At 46.1% G+C, this 22,207-nt stretch overlaps 1 protein-coding gene across 5 annotated transcripts in view; it reads left to right on the forward strand.

The window, feature by feature from the left end:
- ptch1 (patched 1) overlaps positions 1-22,207 on the forward strand; it is a 58,987-nt gene that overhangs the window by 11,725 nt on the left and 25,055 nt on the right. For 2 of the 5 annotated variants that reach the window (XM_029124623.2, XM_029124621.2), the window contains exons 3-13: positions 13,752-13,941; positions 14,057-14,126; positions 14,354-14,445; positions 14,824-15,022; positions 15,364-15,485; positions 16,903-16,968; positions 17,200-17,347; positions 19,046-19,177; positions 19,291-19,446; positions 19,893-19,991; positions 22,048-22,173. In XM_029124623.2, coding sequence (XP_028980456.2) covers positions 13,752-13,941; positions 14,057-14,126; positions 14,354-14,445; positions 14,824-15,022; positions 15,364-15,485; positions 16,903-16,968; positions 17,200-17,347; positions 19,046-19,177; positions 19,291-19,446; positions 19,893-19,991; positions 22,048-22,173 — 1,400 coding nt within the window. The other 3 variants (XM_029124622.2, XM_029124624.2, XM_029124625.2) reach the window with 3 other exon arrangements.

Below are 22,207 nucleotides of genomic sequence, written 5' to 3' on the forward strand. Positions count from 1 at the left end.
TGGCAGAGAGAGAGGGGCCACAGCAGCTGGGACTATTAGTCCTTGTAGATCTCTGTGTAGCTGAGAGTTGGAGTAGTAATAGTAGTGTTATGTGTGCGTGTCTATTGCACTAAGATTGGATTCCAGTTTTTGCAGTTTGTATGTATATCTTACTAAGACTGGATTCCAGTTTTTGCATTGTGTATGTATAACTTACTAAGTTTGGATTCCAGTTTTTGCAGTTTGTATGTATATCTTACTAAGATTGGATTCCAGTTTTTGCAGTTTGTATGTGTATCTTACTAAGATTGGATTCCAGTTTTTGCAGTTTGTATGTATATCTTACTAAGATTGGATTCCAGTTTTTGCAGTTTGTATGTATATCTTACTAAGATTGGATTCCAGTTTTTGCAGTGTGTATGTAAATCTCACTAAGATTGGATTCAACTTTTTGTGCAGTGTGTATCTTACTCGAGTCCCATCCCTCCAGCAGAGGGCAGTCAGATTTAATATGAGGTTCTATTCCTAATCGGTGTTTATCATTGGTGTAGTGTCTTTTCCCTCCCTGTGTCTCTGTCTCTTTCTCTCTCCCTGTGTCTCTGTCTCTATCTCTCTCTCTGTGTCTCTGTCTCTTTCTCTCTCTCTGTGTCTCTGTCTCTATCTCTCTCTCTGTGTCTCTGTCTCTTTCTCTCTCTCTGTGTCTCTGTCTCTTTCTCTCTCTCTGTGTCTCTGTCTCTTTCTCTCTCTCTGTGTCTCTGTCTCTTTCTCTCTGTGTGTCTCTGTCTCTTTCTCTCTCTCTGTGTCTCTGTCTCTTTCTGTCTCTCTCTCTTTTCTCTACTACTGCTTTGTCTGATGGATCTGCTTTGGTTCTTTTTGCAGCACATTTAGTGTGTGTGTGTGTGGTTGTGGGGGGGCGGGGGGGTCCTAGTTCAGGAGAGTTACCATGCCTTTGGTTTACCGGGCTGTACAGCAACATGGCTTGTGGCATGGTGAAATGTACCTTTCATGCATCATTGCCCAGAAAACGAAAATAAGTTTACAAATCATGTCATGTGGACTTAGAGTTCAACAGCATTGTGGTGGGTGTGTGGATGGAGGGGTGGGTTTGTGGAGGAAGACAGGAAGAGAGAAAGTGTGACAAGGGGAGACGAAGAGAGGAGGGTAACACTGAATTTGCCCCTTCCTCTCTTAGGATCCAATTGAATCATCCTCATTTTGATGTGGATAAGAACACAAACACACACATCGTGAGCTCCATTTTCTTAGTGTTTTATCAGTTGACTCCTAACAGGATTAAGCTGTCAGTAGAATAACATACCAGCGTGTTTTGTCAAACTTTACCAGTTGATGAAATGTCCAGACGAGCTGGAGAAGGATTTAGTTTTTGGAAAACACCACGGCAGTGTTAATATGCCATGAGTTACGGCACTGTTTTTCAACGTTATTAAGCGTGACGAAAGTCATTATTTCAAAGGTGTTTATTCTCCATGGCTTAGATGTCCCACACCCCCCAAAAAAAGATGAACTAAGTTTTAGAAAGCTTGAACTCTGGTGTGTATGTGCGCTGTAGGAGTGGATGCCTTCCCATTCACAAACGACCTCCTGAGAAGCCTCCAAGTGCTGTGTTTACATTCTGCATTCTTTCAGACGCTTTTATTCAAAAACCAGAGGCCTGCAAATGACCCACTACAAGACACTATCCCAACCCCCCCCCCCTTCCCTCTCCCTCCCTCTCTCTTTTTTTCCCTCTCCAACTCTCCCTCCCTAAGCTCCCCCTTTCCTCTCTACCGCAAAGGTCTCTCTACTCCACCTCCCCCCCTTCCCCCTCTGGCAGGGGAGAGTGGCCCCAGAATGCCAGATGTATTACAGAGCGAGGCACAGCAATGTAAACACACCGCTCTGCCACGACAGTCAGGGTGGTCCCCCCCTCCTCCTCCTCTCCTCCCTCTCCCTCCCCTCCCGGCACTGGTGGACAGAGGGGTGGAGAGTGTGAGGTACAGCAGAGAGAGATGGAGAGAGGAGGAGGTACTGGAGGAGGAGTGTAGTAGTGGTGTTTGTGTTTTGGCTCCGGGGCCAGCTGTACTGGGAGCTGGAGCGCGGATCGGAGTTTGAAGTTTGAAGCTGGCGAGAGAGTTTAAGGCTCTGTTCGGGATTGAGGTGTGTGTGTGTGTGGGTGTGTGTCTGTGTGCACTTGAGCTAGACAAAGGCCGACTAAAGTAGATCTTTGGATTTTCCTTCCTTTCACACACTGGCCCATCCTACGCACAGCAGCTGACAAACAAACACAATGTATGTATGGTCGTCTGAGATCGTACTGGTCCTAAAGGACAAGCTCATTGTGCCAAACCCAACCAGGAGCCCTGTCATTAGTTTGATGAAGTGGAACACCTGAGACGTTTCAGAACCGTGACCTGGAGGCGACCACTCCTCTCCACTCCTGCTGTAGCGCCGGAATGTGCGATTGTGGGATACCTGGAATCAGGAGGCCATCTTACCAGGAAATGACAAAGAGATGGCTGGTTCAGATTGGCTACTCCCAGTAATGTCACGGTCTGTTATGGCTGGGCTCCGGGCACATCACGCGGCTGGCAGACCGACAGACCGAACGGGTGTTGGGATATGCTGTTGAAATGGAATGACATAATATCCTGTCAAGTCATGAATATTGGTACTGTAATGTTATAATCAGCTGATAAGCAAAGTCTTATAAACAGCGTCTTCATGTGGTTTATTCATTATGAAACGCGGTTGTTGTATGGCTTCGCCATGTCTATACTGGTTAGTGCTAATCCCATCACATTCCAATTTGTTTTGAGGTTATCCTTTTGCTTTAGAAAAGAGAAAACATCCTGTGTGTGTACGTGTGACCAAGACTGGCATTAACATAAAAATCGACCTATGAACACCAGCATGTAAAGGAACACATTCAAAATCTGTTAGTTGAAAGCTAACAGTCATTTTCGAAATGAAGGCGTTGGCCTATATAAATGTTTGAACCAATATTTTTCACAAAATTGGGAAATAAGCATTAGCTTTTATGTCTGGTAGGATTTTTTATTTTTTTTAATCTGTCAGTTTGGAGGGCAGACGTTTCATCATAATAAAAGCCAATATGCAGAATACTTCCCAAACATAAAAAGAATGACATTGCATTTTATAACCTTCGAGTACATTTTCAGGATATATTTGAATGTCTACTCCATATCCATGCATTTATGTATGTGTAGGACATAGTATGTAACATATCAAGGCAATTATTTAGAAAGGCTGTGTTATCCTGCCTCAACTTGGGTGAAAACACAATCAGTAGTTTGCTTGTTGTCTCCCACACCAATTGAAATATCATTTTGCTCGACGCTGTGGATATTTTTAGTAGAAATGCGCACGCTCGCTTTTCTCTCTGCGCGTTTTCCTCCTCCCTAGCTCCAATGCAGCGGGCCTCAATAGGTTGGCTTCAGGGCAGAGCGAGCTGAATGCAGGCAGCAACGTGGAAGAATCTGCCCATTGAGAGTGTGAATGTACACCTCTGGCCCAGGGCAGGCTGCATTGGGAGTTAGCCGACTGCTAAATGCACCCATTGGACCTGCTTTAGGGCCGGACAGGTGATTAGCATAATTAGGAGGGGGGGGGCATACATATGGTAATGTGAGATGGGGGAGGAGGAACTGGCAGCTGGGGTGTCACATTGGTGTAAGGGGTCAGGGTGGTGGGGGGGCATTGTGGTACAGCTGCGGGTCAGGGTACCCCTCTCCTTCGACGTTGATCTCTCTCTCTGGTTCTCTCACTTTCTCTTGCCCCCCCCCCCCACTCTCCTCTGTTTTCTTGTGAAAGCCAGAGAAGAGCGGGAGGTGAGAGTTTTTCTGGGTCAGAAAGGGTTTCAGTTCATACTGGTACCATGGCCCCCTACAGCAATGCTGTTTCACTAATGAGACGTGGCACCCTGTACCCATGTAGAACTTTTTTCTTGGAAACGAAACCAAACACTTCATTTGAAACTCGAAGATAAGTGAATGTGTCATGACTAGAGATGTGTCGTCCCCCCCCCACCAAAAAGAAGCCTTTTGCATTGACTTGGTCGGATGAGCTTAAATAGCCAATTTAGAACCCTATCTCGTGTAATACCTGTTGGCCTGGGGGATGAGGTGGGCGGTGAGGTTAGGTAAGGCCTTGGGGGGTGAGGCAGTCAGTGAGGTTAGGTAAGGCCTGGGGGTTGAGGTGGTCAGTGAGGTTAGGTAAGGCCTGGGGGGGTGAGGCAGTCAGTGAGGTTAGGTAAGGCTTGGGGGGGTGAGGCAGTCAGTGAGGTTAGGTAAGGCCTGGGGGGTGAGGAGGTCAGTGAGGTTAGGTAAGGCCTGGGGGGTGAGGAGGTCAGTGAGGTTAGGTAAGGCCTGGGGGGTGAGGAGGTCATTGAGGTTAGGTTAGGCCTGTGGTGCTGAGACGGTCAGTGAGGTTAGGCCTGGGGTTTTGAGGCGGTCAGTGAGGTTAGGTTAGGCCTGGGGGGGGGTGTGTGCTCAGATGTGTAAGGTTAGGTAAGCCTGAATGTAATGTGAATGTGAAAGGGACAGTTGGACTGTGACCTCTGACCCCTTTTAAGTTTCAAATGCTTCCTGGTTGATTGGCAGCAGCATCAAGTGGACGACTGCAGGACTGAGAAACATGTGGAGGAGAAAGAAGCAAGCTGCCGGAAGGAGAGAATGAAGGGCCTTTCACAGGATGCAGTACAAGAATGGAACTGCGGGAGGAACCCATTACTTTCAACAAAGAACACCTGTACTTCCTTAAACGGCCAGGCCTGGCAAAGTGGCGCCCACTGCCCGAAACATTGTGGTTTCGCTCCAATCTGCTTCCAGTGGGTGTTCCAATCATCCAATGAAATAATTGGAAGCGAACTATACACCAGACTGAACGCATATCAGGACATTTCTTAGAACGCATGTACATGGGGAAGAGTTAGCACAAGAATTGACTGCCTAGTTAGTAAATGTATAGCAGCAGTTGAATTTCGTGTTATCGATTTGTTGTTCATTTTTACCAGAGCTACGCTTGTTATTGAATGAGGGCTGGTGTAACTGCTAGCTTGTGTTTCAGAGATCTTCTTGATATTGTTCTTTAACTAGCATTTTACTCCCTAGCTTGTGTTCGGTGAAGAGCTTGTCTCTTATCTTATGAATGTATACCTCTGAAACTCAACTATGAACCTTTGAAGCCAGTTCCAATCAGTGTTTTCACTGCAACCCTCTAATCAGGGACTTGTTTTGACCTGGGACACCAGGTGGGTGCAATTAATGATGAAGCAGAACAGAAAACCAGCAGGCTCCGGACTTCGTTGGGTAAGAGTTGAATAATCCTGCTCCAAGAGAAAGTGAATTTGTGAAAACAGACCATTCAGTCAGAGGGATAGGGTTAGAGTAGATGTAGCACCAGATATAATAGATTGACTGAGTAAGGTGATATGATAGGCAGACAGACAGACAGGACAGACAGACAGATGTTTGAGTCGAAGGGACTGGGAAATAGAGAATAAAGATGGACCAAGGTAATATGACAGACAGAGACATGCAGATAGACATGCATGAGAAGATACAGACAGACATTCATGCAAATAGACAAATGGGCAGACAGACATGAAGACTATGACCTGGGGGGGGGGGTCGCTGTTGGGTCATGGTGCTAACGGTGAGGTGACTTGGGGTTTGTTTACATTACGAGACAGAGAATAAAACGATAGATAGAATTATCCAATTTGCATAATCATTTCCGTAGTGTAGTGAATTTATACCGGCATGTTTGAGAGGTATCACGCAGGACTGTGTCTGTGCACACTGCACAGAAGCTTGATACAGTTCCGACAGAATTGCTTTCACACTTGCAGAACTTTGGGAGGGTGGGTCTCAATCAGAATGTGGCGCATGCTACCTCGGGAGGTGACGCCACAAGCTACCGATAACTGCAAGTTTACACAACAAAGTAATCTAGCATCTTGAGTCTTCTTTGATATGTCTTGTAAAATGAAGCATAATGGTTCTGGGGACTTCCATGTCACTACAGGGGGTTTGGCTGTGGGAGCCCTAATCCAGCTAATCCTGATCAACCCCCCCCCCCCCACACACACACACACACATGCACCACCACCAACCATTCTGCTCTCAACATCTGATGGGAAAGTAACATCTATTTAATCTGTGTACTCTTGGGTACCCGTCGTCTCCACTAGGGAGTTAAGTTTAGGCATACATGTTAGATTATTGGGTTTAGGGTTAGGGTACAGTTAAGGTTATGTTTGGGTTTGGCGCTAGGGAGCAGGGAATCAGGGATCAGGGTTAGATCACGCCCACATGGAGGATGGATGGAGGTTTGTTATGTTGGTGGTGTGGTTTGTGGGGGACTGGTGGGGTTGGTAGTCTGGCATGGAGAAGGGGGTTTTGAGAGGGAATGTTGTTGTGGTGTGGGTTGGGTTGGAGGGTTGTTGGGATGGGGGGCGGACCTATTGTAGTGAGCCCCATGCAGCCTCCATGAGACGGGCCAATCAGAAGCTAGCGTGCTGTTCAATGGAGAGCGAGGGAGGGAGAGAGGGAGAAAGGGTGGGGTGTGACGCCTGTTCCTTAGAATGCCTTTTCCCTGTTACACCCACTTTCTCTCTCCCTCCTCTCCGCTCTCCTCTACCTCCCTCTCTCTCTCTCTCTCTCCTCTACCTCCCTCTCTCTCTCTCTCTCTCTCTCTCACTCTCTCTACCTCCCTCTCTCTCTCTCTCTCTCTCTCTCTCTACCTCTCTCTCTCTCCCTCTCTCCTCTACCTCCCTCTTCTCTCTCTTCTCTCTCTCTCTCTCACTTCCCAAACCCAGTTTGAGAATAGGAGGGACCGCGGATTAATATCATGCAACAAAAAGAAATACCATCACTGAAGCCTGGAACATAGTAACACACCACCAGACGTATGCCGCCTCATTTCGTGGCGTTGGCGGATGTGTGTCGTTTGTCTATAGACGTGACTGAGTCGGCTTGAACTACTCCGCAACGCGGCTCCCCAGGAGCTGCCAGGAGACTGATCGGCGTAGCCCCGGTGCAGTCATCCCACGTCGTCCTCAGTCGTTCATCGTTCTCCATTCCCCCCGGGCGGTAGGGCTCCACACAGCAATCGTTTCCACGTCTGGGTGGTTTCCTGACTGTAAGATGTGTGTGGGTATGTAGGCCCCCAAACGGCGGGGTTGGTAACGCAGGGATGACTCTGAGCACTGGCGGTGGAAAGGAATGGGGAGTTGGCCGGCCTGTGAAAGGACCTGGCCCGGCCCCGTGTTAGAGGTCACGGGCGTTTAGGTAGAACGGAGACTCCTCGGGTGATATGAATGAGAGCACACTAAGGTCACACTGAGGTCACACTAAGGTCAGCCACGTGTCCTCCTGAGAAGCACAACACGTGAATATGTTTCATTGAGGAAACACAGCTGCATACACAACACACATACAGGCAGGAGCAGGCGCTCGCCCGACCCCCCCCCCCCCACACACACACACACACACACACATTTTTGGTCCAGCTGGGGTGTTAATTTCACCCTGAGGCAGGGCGAATGTTGACCCCAAAACGTTGTAACCTCATGAAGTGTGGAATTCTCCAAGCCTGAGGTTGTAATGTGCTGCTTCCTGTAGAGAGAGAGATAGAGAGAGGGGGGAGAGATGGGGAGAGAGATAAAGAGATAGAAATTGAGGAGGAGAGATTAAGAAGGACAGAGGAAGAGAGAGAGTGAGAGTGTGTGTTTATGTGTCTCTACATTCCTCTTCTGTTCTAACCTCAAGTCAACTCCAGACATTTGGGTGGCATTCTGGTCTTGGATGAAGAAAAAGGAGTGTTTTCCTGTGCTCCATTCTGATTGGTCAGTTTGTTCTCACTCAAAAGAAAGTTTACAAGACATTCCAAAACATGTCAACCTCATATCTCCAGCACCATAGCCATGTCTTCTAGGGCTGGGTGATATAGCCAAAACATCATATCACAATATGTGATTATTAGTTATTTTTATACAATATGGATGACTTAACAAATATTGTAAATTCATTTTATTTCGATAAAAGATATAATTAAAACTGCAAGCTGGCCTTAATTCGTGTAGGCACTGGTTTAACATATACTAAACATGTTAGACATTTCCCCATGATTAGGTTCTTCTTTATTTGGGGTGTGAGCGTTTAAACAAAAAGGAAATAAAGAAAGAATATATATTTTCACATGAAATGTATGCATACCTTTCTAGTGTTTTTCACTATTAAGCTCATTTCCCATTTGTTATATCCCTGTTCTCTACTCGTTAACCCACTTTCCACAACATTACTAATATACAATGACAAAAAAATTACATTTTCTGTGTTTTCAACAATGTTTTCGATAATGTACCATATTTGAAAATGCTACTCCTTCGTACCCGTCAAATTTTTATCTACCACTAACTTGCCCACTTCTTCAAACACTATATGTCCATCAAAAACAGTACTGCCACTATGAGCCAATAAGCTTGTAATAAGATTTTCCCCGTACATCAGCGGCACCTCTAGGCAAAACGAAACCACACTTTAGAGTTTAGCTAGGTTAATATTCCTGAGCATGCTTGCATTAATTCCCCGCACTATTTCAAGAGGTTTAGAATATATACAGTGGGGAGAATTTGATACACTGCCGATTTGCAGGTTTTCCCACTTACAAAACATGAATTTTTATCATAGGTATTCTACAACTGTGAGTGACGGAATCCAAAACAAAAATCCAGAAAATCACATTGTATGATTTTTAAGTTATTAATTTGCATTTTATTGCATGACACAAGTATTTGATACATCAGAAAAAAGAGATCATACATTTCCTGTAGTTCTTGACCAGATTTGCATACACTGCAGCAGGGATTTTGGCCCACTCCTCCATACAGACCTTCTCCAGATCCTTCAGGTTTCGTGGCTGTCGCTGGGCAATAAGGATTTTCAGCTCCCTCCAAAGATTTTTTATTGGGTTCAAGTCTGGAGACTGGCTAGGCCACTCCAGGACCTTGAGATGCTTCTTACAGAGCCACTCCTTAGTTGCCCTGGCTTTGTGTTTCGGGTTGTTGTCATGCTGGAAGACCCAGCCATGACCCATCTTCAATGCTCTTACTGAGGGAAGGAGGTTGTTGGCCAAGATCTCGCAATACATGGCCCCATCCATCCTCCCCTCAATACGGTGCAGTCGTCCTGTCCCCTTTACAGAAAAGCATCCCCAAAGAATGATGTTTCCACCTCCATGCTTCACGGATGGGGTTCTTGGGGTTGGACTCATCCTTCTTCTTCCTCCAAACACGGCGAGTGGAGTTTAGACCAAAAAGCTCTATTTTTGTCTCATCAGACCACATGACCTTCTCCCATTCCTCCTCTGGATCATCCAGATGGTCATTGGCAAACTTCAGACGGGCCTGGACATGCGCTTGCTTGAGCAGGGGGAGCTTGCTTGCGCTGCAGGATTTATGGCGTAGTGTGTTACTAATGGTTTTCTTTGAGACTGTGGTCCCAGCTATCTTCAAGTCATTGACCAGGTCCTGCCGTGTAGTTCTGGGCTGATCCCTCACCTTCCTCATGATCATTGATGCCCCACGAGGTGAGATTTTGCATGGAACCCCAGACCAAGGGAGATTGACCGTCATCTTGAACTTCTTCCATTTTCTAATAATTGCACCAACAGTTGTTGCCTTCTCACCAAGCTGCTTGCCTATTGTCCTGTAGCCCATCCCAGCCTTGTGCAGGTCTACAATTTTATCCCTGATGTCCTTACACAGCTCTCTGGTCTTGGCCATTGTGGAGAGGTTGGAGTCTGTTTGATTGAGTGTGTGGACAGGTGTCTTTCATACAGGTAACAAGTTCAAACAGGTGCAGTTAATACAGGTAATGAGTGGAGAACAGGAGGGTTTCTAAAAAGAAAAACTGAATTCTCACTGGTTGGTAGGTGCTCAAATACTTATGTCATGCAATAAAATGCAAATTAATTATTTAAAATTCATACAATGTGATTTTCTGGATTTTTTAGATTCCGTCTCTCACAGTTGAAGTGCACCTATGATAAAAATTACAGACCTTTACATGCTTTGTAATTAGGAAAACCTGCAAAATCGGCAATGTATCAAATACTTGTTCTCCCCACTGTAAAAACATGGCCTTTATAGCGCCCCTGTGTGGTGGGTCTGAAGGTGCTTGCCCACCTGGTGTTTTACCATTGGTGTGAACATGTTTTATTAAGATTCAAATATCAATGCCGGATGTAAGACCCGCCCACTTGAAAATTCATTGGTCAATAATTTCCTTTTTTTTTTTTATGTTGTTGTCTGGTAAAACTGCCGTTGTTGAAACATGCCAAGGTACATGCAGATCACTCATTCCACCCCAGAGGGGTAGGGATTCAGATGTTTTTAAATAATATGGAGAAAATCCGTCCTGGCAGACCGTAACATTTGGTACACACATCCGCTAAAACCACACAAGGTACTCCTTGTATGTAGGCGGACATGTGTACCTAATGTTACAGCTCTGCGTCCCAGGGTGTCAGCGGCGTGGGCTTTAGAACATTTCCCAGCATATTGCTTGTTATAACGCCACCATGTGGCCTGATCTGATGCCATTGCATGGGATGGTGTAGACCAGTGCCATTTACAATTCGGCAATAATGTGCTTTCCTCCACCCTACAATCTCACCGGATTATACACTTTCTTTTTCCAAGGTGGAAACTGAAGAATAATAATAACCAGCGCTAACAAATACAACAGGGTTTCTGTGGCTGTGCGGCTGAAACCCTAATTATAGAACCAGCCTGAAAACAATGACAAAGATTCAAGCTTATTGGAGAGTTTCCACTGAACACGTTTTTCTTGTCCATGGCTAGTCTTAATCTGTCTCTGCAAAACCAGCCCTAGGGGTATCAAGATATGTTTTTGCAGCGAAGATCATTTCAATTAATTAGCTACTTTTTTCTGGCAAGCAGTCCAGAAGCTTGAGGGAGTGATCCGGGGTCTGCTGTACAGCAGCAGGGGCGCGAGACAGAAATGCACCTGCATCATAGAGTACCAGTGATTCACTGTGACATGAATTACTTATGATAATATTGCATTCCAGAAGAACGTGGCCACTACGTTAACAAGAATGTACAGTGAAATTGTTGAGTTACGTGCAATCATATTCAAGTCCTGACCAAAACGCAGTTGAATATTTTTGTTGGACATTGCCTAAATGTTTTTCTCAGACTCCTAAAGATTTATAGTGGGAATGCATGGGAATGAAACAAGCTTTTCTCGCGATAGGTTGAAACCTTTTCCAATTTAGTTCCTATTCAAACCACCCAGTTTATAATAGCTCTTATGACACTGCTTTCAACCAATCAGAATTCAGGGCTGAAACCACCAAGTTCAGACAACCTAATAGCTGACACTCATGAAATCCTCTCAGATCTACATTAGTGCCTATGCTGCAGGCTCTGTGTCTTTGACAGGACAAACACACACGCACGCACACACACACACACAAACACACAAACACACACACACTACACTAACAGACCCACACAGTTCCACAACTTGTAAATCAGTTCCATGCCGGTCTGTGTGTGTTTGGGTGGTAGTGAGAGCGAAGACAGAGAGCAGCGTATCACGGCCCGTCTCTGGTTAGCTCGGGCCTGTTATTAATGATGCTGATTCCAAACATGCACTCAAACTGGATCAGAAGGGACTGCTGTGTTTGGGTAGGGAAACAAAGAAATCCTGTGTGTTTCCTTAATAGGCCGAGACATGGCACCTCCCTCCCAGTTCTCTCAGGTCCGCCTGGGTGGGCTGGCCCTGGACCCAACAGCATGTTTATGTTCAGTGTTCATCCCATTACAACAGCCTGAAAGTATTCCACCTACGTCTGGTTTTATGAATTGGAGTCGAGCAATTGTCCAATTGGATTAGAAGAATATAAAACGTAACAGATTTTTCACAGCTCTCGCACGGATCTCTGCCTGGGCTCGCGCCCCCATGTGTGTTTGTGTTTCTGTGTGTGCGCAGGCACACTGGAGAGTGAGAGAGAGAGAGAGAGAGCGTGTGAGAGCGTGTGAGTCATGCAAAAACAGGTGGCTACTCATCATGTACTATCTTTTTATGATATTTGCTGAGACGTAGAGATGTTTCTACGCAGCCTGTTTTCTGCCTGTCGGTGGCGTGGCATCACCAGCTTAGCTTGTGGACGGTAGAGTCTGTGACCGGCTGTTTAATAGCTGCGTAAACAGGGGAAAACGGCGGTTGTCGAAGTAAGTTTTATGTTGTCGTAGTCAGCTTTTTGGTAGGATGGGAACAACCAGTGGTAAGGGGGTTAGAACCAGGGGCCCTTCGGACATTAGTTAGATGCCCTAACCTTGGTTTTCTCAAAGGCTGATCTTATAGGGAAATATCTCCCCAAAATGATTAGAGAGCTCTCTGGTGTTTCTCAGAGTGAAACAGTTGCTAACAGGATTTGGGAGGTAGAGAAGCAACCGTGGCTGGAGCAGAACGGGTGCTTCTGTAGCTGGCAGGGATTACAGCTGATGCCCTGGGCTTGGACCCACCATGTGAGGGAGGGGGGCGTGTCTCACTGCCGTTTGTCTTATAGGGCTGAGGCCATCGGCCCAGGTCTGACACCACAGCTTGACCATATGGACAATCATATGTATCTGGAGAAATTGTCCTGAATTGATGCAACGCCATTAAATGTATAGTTTATATCAATACCTTTACAGTTATTTGGACAGAGATATACAGATATACAGAGATATTTGGACAATGACACAATTTTCATAATTTTGGCTCATTACACCATCACAATGGATTTGAAATGAAACAACCGAGATGCAATTGAAGTGCAGACTTTCAGCTTTAATTCAAGGGGTTGAACAAAAATATTGTATGAAACGTTTAGGAATTGCGACCATTTTCATAGAGAGTCCCTTATTTCAGGGAAGGGGTTTTTCTTTACCATGGAAAGGATCCTACGATCATCCACCACTGATGTCTTCCATGGACATCCAGGACCTTTTGTATTGCAGAGTGTGTTCTTTTTTCTCAGAATGCACCAAAGTGTTGATTTGGCCATTCCTAGTGTTCCTGCTATTATTTTTAGGCCTAGGGATTCCCTGTTTCACTGGCATTGAGAGCTCCTTTGACCGCATGTTGTGGGTTCACAGCAACAGCTTCCAAATGTGAATGCCACACCTGGAATCAACTCCAGATATTTTACCTGCTTATTTGAAGGAATAGCCCACACCTGTCCATGAAACACCTTTTGAGTCAACTGTCCAATTTTGGTCCATTGATAAAGAGGGGGCTACATATTCAGGAGCCTGTATTTCCTAAACCCTTCCTCCAATTTGGATTTGAATACCCTCAAATTAAAGCTGAGAGACTGTACTTTAAGCCCACATTAAATATTTAACTGTTACTTAACTGGTAAACAGCCAAAATACCAAAACTTGTGTCAGTGTCCAATTATTTCCGGACCTAAATGTATATTCAACAACTACTTCTAATAGTTTTGGGTTGCTGCATCCAATCAATTTTCCAATATTGTCATTAACGGATTTCAGTGAAATTCCTGCATACATTTGTACTGTATTTTCTGCTGCTTGTGGGCGGGAGACAGGGTCATGAGGTCATCGCAAAGCCTTATGGCCCTTTCACCAAGTACAATTCCGGTTCAGAAAGCCGCAGGATGTGCAGGTGCGTGTGCCCGTCAGACTGACGGTGTGTGTATCCTGTCACCTACAGTAGGCGGCCGGGTGAACCAGGAACTGAAGTACACACGTCAGAAGATGGGCGAGGAGGCCATGTTCAATTCCCAGCTGATGATCCAGACAGCACAGCAGGAGGGCGCTAACGTGCTCACTGTGGAGGCCCTCCAACAACACCTGGACTCAGCTATCAGGGCCAGCCGAGTGCACGTTTACCTCTTTAACAGGTGACTTGTGCACACACATGCGTGCGCACACACACTCACCCACCTACATGGAAGCAAATTATGTTTTCATTAATTCAAAGTTGTTGTGTAAATGACCTTTTTGACTCATTTTCAGACAATGGAAATTAGAACATATATGCTACAAATCAGGAGAACTTGTTACTGAAGCTCACATTATGGACCAGGTATGTATGAAAGAAGATTATGTGTTTCTCCGTCTTTCTGAAGATGAGGTAATGTGATGGCGGTAACTTTCTATCTGCTGTCTCCTTGTCACATCATTTATGTTGTGATTTTTGGGATGTTACTGTAAAGTGACGGTATTAACATGCTGTCTCCTGTCAGATCATTTATGTTGTGATATTGTGATGTAACTGTAATCTGACGGTATTCACATGCTGTTTCCTGTCAGATTATTGAGCAACTCCACCCCTGTCTCATCATCACGCCCCTGGATTGTTTCTGGGAGGGAGCCAAGCTCCAGTCTGGAATGGCCTACCTCCCGTGAGTAATCACACACCAGGCACCCACATTCACGCCCACAAAACGCACAAACACACAGCAAACCCCTGCTATTGACAGACAACTTGTGTCTGTTCGTCTAACTGGAGGGATTTCCAAATGTTGCCCTAGATCTGCAACTAGGTTGAACTGACACAGCTAACGGTGAAGCAGCAGGGTTGTGTGTGTGTGTGTGTCACCTCTGAAGGCTCTATTGTAGCTGTAGCTGGCATGCATTTCGCTGGCGGGGGTTTCTCTGCAGCCCTGAGCCTCACACCAGTGTGTTGTTCAGAGAGAGTGACTTGATGCGGATGAGGGCCAGTGCAGAACTTAACTGTGTGTGGGTTTATAACCTGGTCTCTCTCTCTCCCCCTTCCCTAGAGGTAAGCCCCCTCTGCAGTGGACCAACTTTGACCCCAAGGAGTTTCTGACGGAGCTCCGGGCCATGAACGTCCAGGTGGACATCTGGGAGGAGATGCTGGAGAAGGCTGGGGTGGCCCACGGCTACATGGACCGCCCCTGCCTCAACCCCCGAGACCCCGACTGTCCCCTCACCGCCCCCAACAAGAACACCACCAAGGTATGCAGGCACAGGACGCACAACACACACCTTTCCGTATTTCCTGCTTGTACGCACATCTCCACACGCATCTACACAGATCAACATACACATCCATACACACACCCCTACGTAAATCCATACACACATCTACACACACATCCATATACATATCTATACGTATGTCTACACCCACATCTACACGCATCTACAAACACGCCCATACACACATCTACACACACCCATACATACATCCATACACACATCTACACACACATCCATACACGCGTTCATGCACGCATCCATGCACACATCCACCCAGAAACAGACCCACTGAGCGTTGTGCTGGCGTGGCGTTGCAGCCCTTCGATGTGGCTCGTATCCTGACTGGCGGATGCCACGGCCTCTCCCAGAAGTACATGCACTGGCAAGAAGAGCTGATCGTGGGCGGGACCACCAAGAATGGCACCGGACGACTACTTAGGTGAGAGAGAGTATAACATGACATTCTGTGTGTGTGTGTGTGTGGGTGTGGATTCACATGTATGTTCGTGTGTGTATATCGTTTTCAGGCACATCCAGAGTTGAGCAGGAACAGCTGGACCTCTTAGATTTCACTGGAATCTGCTAATGACTGCGACACACACACAAGCACGCACGCGCGCACGCACACACACTGCCTATACAGGCCACTGGTCTGCCACTTAAAACACACTATCACACGTTGGCTGTCTGCGGGCCAGGGTACATGAATGTGTACATAAACAAAGTACTCCCTCCAAATAACACTTATGTTTAATCCTAAACCACCCTTACTCCCCATTTAGTGCACTCATTTTGATCTTAGTTCATAGGACCCTGGTTGAAAGGAGTGCACTGAACAGGGAGCTGGGTGCTATTTGGGACGATTACTGTAGGGCAAAATGCAGGGTAAGCACTTTCTGCCTAGCCGGGTTTGAAGGGATCTGGACTATGGACATGTATTTGTCATTCTACAAATGTGCTAGAGATTATCTAATTAACGTTGGCTTGAACTGGGTCTCTTTACTCTGAGCACACACACAAACACACTCACACACGCACACAAACACACACACACACACGGTGAGCACAGTAGAGCGCGTTGTTTGTTTTTGCGCTTGTGTTTTTACTTGGTTGGCAGGGACGGGCCATTAGGGACATGTGTGTGTATGTGGGGGTGTGTGTGGGTGTGCGTGTGCATTCGCTCACATTAGTATGCATGGTCAGTGTTGCAGTGTTTGTTATTCAGGAGTGCTGCCCACCGGGTTGTTTGGGCTGGCTGCGGGCATGACGGCACTGCTGCCCATGCTTACGGGGTATTTAACTGCCTGGCATGGCCTCGCTGGAGCTGCCCACAATGCCCACTGTCCGCATCACCTTCACACGCCGCTGCCACTCTCATTACCCAGAATGCAAGCTCAGGTCAGCTCAGGACCACTCGTTATAGCAGAATGGTAACCTCCTTCTGCTTCCCCTGCCTTGGGATGAATGGACTTTACATGAATATATTGTTGTTACTTGCTCTTTGGGGTTTTAGGCTGGTAATTGTATAAGTACTTTGTAACAACTGCTTATGCAAAAATGGCTTTCTGAAATATGTTTGATTGATTAGTACATTGTATATTTGTGTGTGTGTGTGTGTTCAAGGGAGGGCTAGATTTGCTAGGGTAGAGAAGTAACAGGAAAAGAGCCCAGCCAATTGCTTTCCTAGTTCTACTATGTGATGATTGATCCCCAGCCAACACTAATGTCCACACACATCCATCAGGGTTTGTACAGAAGATTGGCTTGTACATTGCTGTTCCCCAAATTCCCAGATTTTCCAGAAATACCAGTTAGAGAGTGTCTTGGATTTCCTGCTGATTCCCTCTTTATTCCAGGAATCTTCCAACCAGGACGCCCGGAAAACCATGGCAATTTGGCAATGTCTCCAGAATGTTGAGGATGTAAGCAAAAAGGCACGTGGGGGCGTGGTATATAGCCAGTGTACCGCGGTTAAGAGCTGCTCTTACGAGCGGCTGGTCTCTGAGCCAATCAGCATTCAGGCTTTATCCATATGATTTATAAGGAAGGATATGTCGCCCCCTGCCTCTTATAGTCACTTCATGTTGGATAAATGTGCGTGTGTGTGACCTGTGGTCTGTGTGTGTGTGTGTGTTGTGCGTGTGTGTGTATAGTGCCCAGGCATTACAGACCATGTTCCAGCTCATGACCCCTAAGCAGATGTTTGAGCACCGGAAGGGCTATGATGATGTGTCCCATATCAACTGGAACGAAGACAAGGCCGCAGCCATACTGGAGGCATGGCAGAGGAAGTACTCTGAGGTAATGCTGTCTGTGTGTGTGTGTGTGTGTGTGTGTGTGTTTGTTTGTGTGTGTCTGAGAGCTAGAGCATGTGGGTGTGTAGTACAGTTCTAGGGGCCATACAGTTAACACATGCTGTGAAACGGGGGGGGGGGGGGGGGGCAAGATAGGCATTCTTGTCTAAGGCCGACACAACAGGCACATTCCAACCCTTGTCCTTCCTCTCCCTTCAACCTCCCTCCGTCTCCCCCACTCCAGTTGCTCCTGTGTGGGCTTTTGGGGGGAGAGGACAGGACGAGACGGTTCCTATCTGCCCTAGTTAGGAGGCAGTCTAGCAGCGCTTTATGATCTAACCCAGCGTGCCTGTGATTGGAGGCACCACCCATGTTCTTTCTACATGGATCACGCCAGGGTTTCAGGCCTTGCTCCTGGGTGCAAGACGTCTCTAACACGTAGGCCCCCCTTCTCTGGAAGGTCTGAATGTGGAATAAACATTGTCTGAACGTACTTCGCCGGTTGTCCGTTGGGTTTACGCAGGAGAGGCAAACTGAGAGAAACTATTCTCAGTGGAGCATGCCGGCTTGTATACAGTTCTGATTCTATTTCTGGTTTGTATTTTCGAAACGATGGCAGAACGAAACCCGAACCACAGGTACTCCCCGCTGATTGGGAGGAAACTTTGCTGCGTTCGCCTATTGTTTACATGTTGTACATCGCACTGGGAGATTGGAAACACAAACCAGAAATACAAGCCGACAGACTGGTGCCCCAACAGACAGCCAGTAAAGGATGTTTAAATATCATTTAATTTGACGTTCTGGCTTTCAGAGACAATTACGCCCTTTTTTCGGGCGCCTTTTTATGACTGATTATCCACGGAGTAACCATGGGAACGGTGCCGGTTAAGGCAAGTTTTTTCCCTCTCTGACGTGGGTGGAGGGGGCATGTTGTACTTTTAGGCCTGCGTTAACCCATACGAAGCCTGGACCCCGACTATAAGCTGTGCCCTGTATCTAAAGCTGAATCCTGGGGCCCCAGTATGGAGACTAGGCCCTGAAACGCTGAAAGGGCCCATCTGTAAGACAGGGCCCAGTGGTGGTGTGTGGCGTTGGGTTAGAGGTAGGGGATGTGCAGGAGAGAGCAGGACATCTGGAACATATTAGGCAGCCGTTGGATATCTTTAACACACACACACACACAATCTCTTTCCCAGCTGCAGAGCCATTGGTGGCTCATGTATGACATCATCTGGTCTTTGTTTTGAAGGCCTCGACCTCCAATCGGCAGGGTGTGACCCTTTGTTTGTGCGTGTGCCAGTTTGTGTCTGTGCGCGCACGTATGCGCATGTGTGCGTGAGAGCCATTCATCTTGGGGCCGTAGTTTAATGTGAGAGGAGGTGTGATCATTTGTGTTAGAGAGCTGGGTTGTTTTTTTTTATCAATGAAATACTGCTCTGGTAACCATCAGGGAAAGATACCAAAGGTATAACGCGGGTGTGGATGTGTGTGTGTGTGTGTGTGTGTGTGTGCACAGCGCCTTTGTGTTTATCAATGAAACTCTGCTCTGGTTAGCATCAGTCAAAGAGACCAGAGGAGCGTTTAGTTAGTCGTAGGTTTGTATAAAGGTCACTCCTGCGCTCCTACTCTGCTCTCCTGGCGACTCTTGTTAGTTTTCAGCATTTGATTTTACTCCTTCCCTTTCCCCCACCCCCCACCCCAGGTGGTTCACCACAGCGTGGCAGCCAACTCGTCTCAGAAGGTTTTGTCGTTTACTACCACCACCCTGGAAGACATCATCAAGTCATTCTCTGATGTCAGCGTCATACGTGTCGCCAGTGGCTACCTGCTCATGGTGAGGCTGACAGCACACACACACACACACACACCCACACATGCGTGGTTGTCCACTAAGCGACCCGTAGCTGTGAGTTTGTGTGGTAAATTGTTTCTGTCTCTCCTCTGCAGCTGGCCTATGCCTGTCTGACCATGCTCCGCTGGGACTGTGCCAAGTCGCAGGGAGCTGTAGGACTGGCCGGTGTCCTCTTGGTGGCGCTGTCTGTGGCGGCAGGCCTGGGGCTCTGTTCTCTGCTGGGCATATCTTTCAATGCAGCCACCACACAGGTACTTCAGTCAGTAACACATGTAACATTTGCTTAACGTGCTAAAAGCATGCGAAACATCATACAGCGTCAAGTTCATTTCAGTGTCAGGTGTTTTGACAGGAGTAACTAACAGTCTGTGTGGTTGGGGATTTGTGCTCATCAATTAAGGGTCATGGTGTGGGAAAGGCTACAAACAAGAAGCAGAAAACAAACAGACATCCAGATATCAGTCACAGATAAAAGTCCAGATATCAGTCACAGATAAAAGTCAAGATAGCAGTCACTGATTGAAGTCCAGATAGCAGTCACAGATAGATGTCCAGAGAGCAGTCACAGATGGAATTCTTGATAGCAGTCACAGATAGATGTCCAGAGAGCAGTCACGGATACATGTCCAGAGAGCAGTCACAAATACATGTCCAGACAGCAGTCACAGTCATAATGACTGAGTCGTGCGTGTTTCAGGTGCTACCGTTCTTGGCTCTAGGCGTGGGTGTGGACGATGTGTTTCTTCTGGCCCATGCTTTCAGTGAAACCGGACAAAACAAGAGGATCCCCTTTGAGGTAAGGCAGAAAAAATAACACAAGGTTTCTTCTTCCATCCCGGCCTGCACGGCAGCACCAGAGCGCCACCTCAGAGTCAGACAGCTGATCTAGGACCAATTTGGAGTTGTTTCGATTATATGAATGTGAATGTACGAAGGGAAACCTGCTAGATCCACTCAGAGACGCTGTTTGAATGCTTTCCATTACACACCCTCATTATCTCTCACCTAGAGGAATGCGTGTGTGCAGCATCAACACACACACAGATCTATATTCAAAGGACTATTGGGACATATTGTGCCTAAGGGATGTGTGCGGATATGCAGATTGAGTAAACAGATTTCAATGTGCTTTGTAGAGTGAAAGTCCAAAGTAGGTTTTACAAGCAGAAGATGATTGGGAAGCTTCTACTGTTTCGCTCACTTATTTAGTGCATTGCGCTTGTAACACTAGTTGTGTGTTTGATGTCCGTCTGGATTGGACCGTATGCTAAGTTACTTTGAATCTGGATAGAACTGTATGCTAAATTACTTTGAATCTGGATTTGACCGTATGCTAAGTTACTTGGAATCTGGATAGAACTGTATGCTAAATTACTTTGAATCTGGACTGGGCGGTATGCAAAGTTACTTTGAATCTGGATTGGACCGTATGCTAAATTACTTTAAATTGTTCAAATGTTATCATTTTAGTGAATCAGCAGGTTATCTTATCCAGAGCAGCTTACAGTAAGTGCATACATTTTAAGAAAGTTATGTGGAACGGCCACACCGTTAATATTAAATGATTGCTATTTTTTCAGACTGTGATGAAGTTTGTGTGTAACCGCGTGTGTTTTCACTGTGCTGAGAGGATTATTTTTATCTCCGGCATGTGAAGGGGACGTGTATTTACTTGTTTTTGTTTTACCCCACGGTCCTCTCCGCCCTCCCTCCCTCCCTCCCTCTCCTCTCATCCCTCTATCCTCTGGCTTCCTTTGTTTGGCAGAGATGAAAAGTAAACAGAGCTGAACATGATCTCTTCTGTCTGATGCGCACACACTCGCACTGTGTGGTCCTGCACGTCCTCAACACACACACACACACACACACACTCACATCAACAAACCCGCTGAGGAGGCTGTCTGTGCCGGGGGGGTGTGTTTGTGTAGATACGTTTTTGACTAGATAGGGGTAAGACGTTATGAATAGGGTTTTGTGTCTGGAGCAGGGAAGTTTGTTTTGTTTGTCTCTGTGTGTGAGCATCTTTGGTTTGTATGTTAGCATATTAAGAAAGGTTTTCTTCGTTCCTCTAAAGTTTATTAAAATGTAATTTAGAAATAGTTATGGACTGTACTTGACTCTAATCATTTCTGTGAGTGTAACACCTGAGGCCAAGGAAGGAAGCACTAAATCAGTGTCAATATAAAATATGTTAATTACCCTGTCATATATCTTAATCCCATCAAATCTTTGCCTTTGAAACATTTTGGCCTTTGGATGTTGGAACATACCAATTACATTTTTTACTGTTGATACTCCCCACCCTGTTCTTTTTCATATGTTCTGTTGTCATATCATCTGTTTTCATATTATCTGTTGTCATATCATCTGTTGTCATATGTTCTGTTGTCATATCATCTGTTGTCATATCATCTGTTTTCATATCATCTGTTGTCATATCATCTGTTTTCATATCATCTGTTGTCATATGTTCTGTTGTCATATCATCTGTTTTCATATCATCTGTTGTCATATCATCTGTTGTCATATCATCTGTTGTCATATCATCTGTTGTCATATCATCTATTGTCATATGTTCTGTTGTCATATCATCTGTTGTCATCTATTGTCATATGTTCTGTTGTCATATCATCTGTTTTGTTATCATCTGTTGTCATATGTTCTGTTGTCATATCATCTGTTGTCATATCATCTGTTGTCATATCATCTGTTGTCATATCATCTGTTGTCATATCATTTGTGTCACGATTCATCCTCTTACAATGCTTTGTTTTGTAGCCGCCTATCTAAACAATTTGACGTTATAATAAATGTCTCTCCTTCTGTCTGTTTCTCTCTCTGTCTTGCAATAGGACCGTACAGGGGAGTGTTTGAAGAGGACAGGAGCGAGTGTGGCTCTCACTTCCATCAGTAACGTCACTGCTTTCTTCATGGCAGCTCTCATCCCCATACCTGCTCTAAGAGCCTTCTCTCTTCAGGTAATTTTAGTGTGTGTGTGTGTGTGCGTGCGTG

The sequence above is a fragment of the Esox lucius genome, chromosome 13 (assembly GCF_011004845.1).
Source record: "Esox lucius isolate fEsoLuc1 chromosome 13, fEsoLuc1.pri, whole genome shotgun sequence".
In the NCBI taxonomy this organism is placed as follows: Eukaryota; Metazoa; Chordata; class Actinopteri; order Esociformes; family Esocidae; genus Esox; species Esox lucius.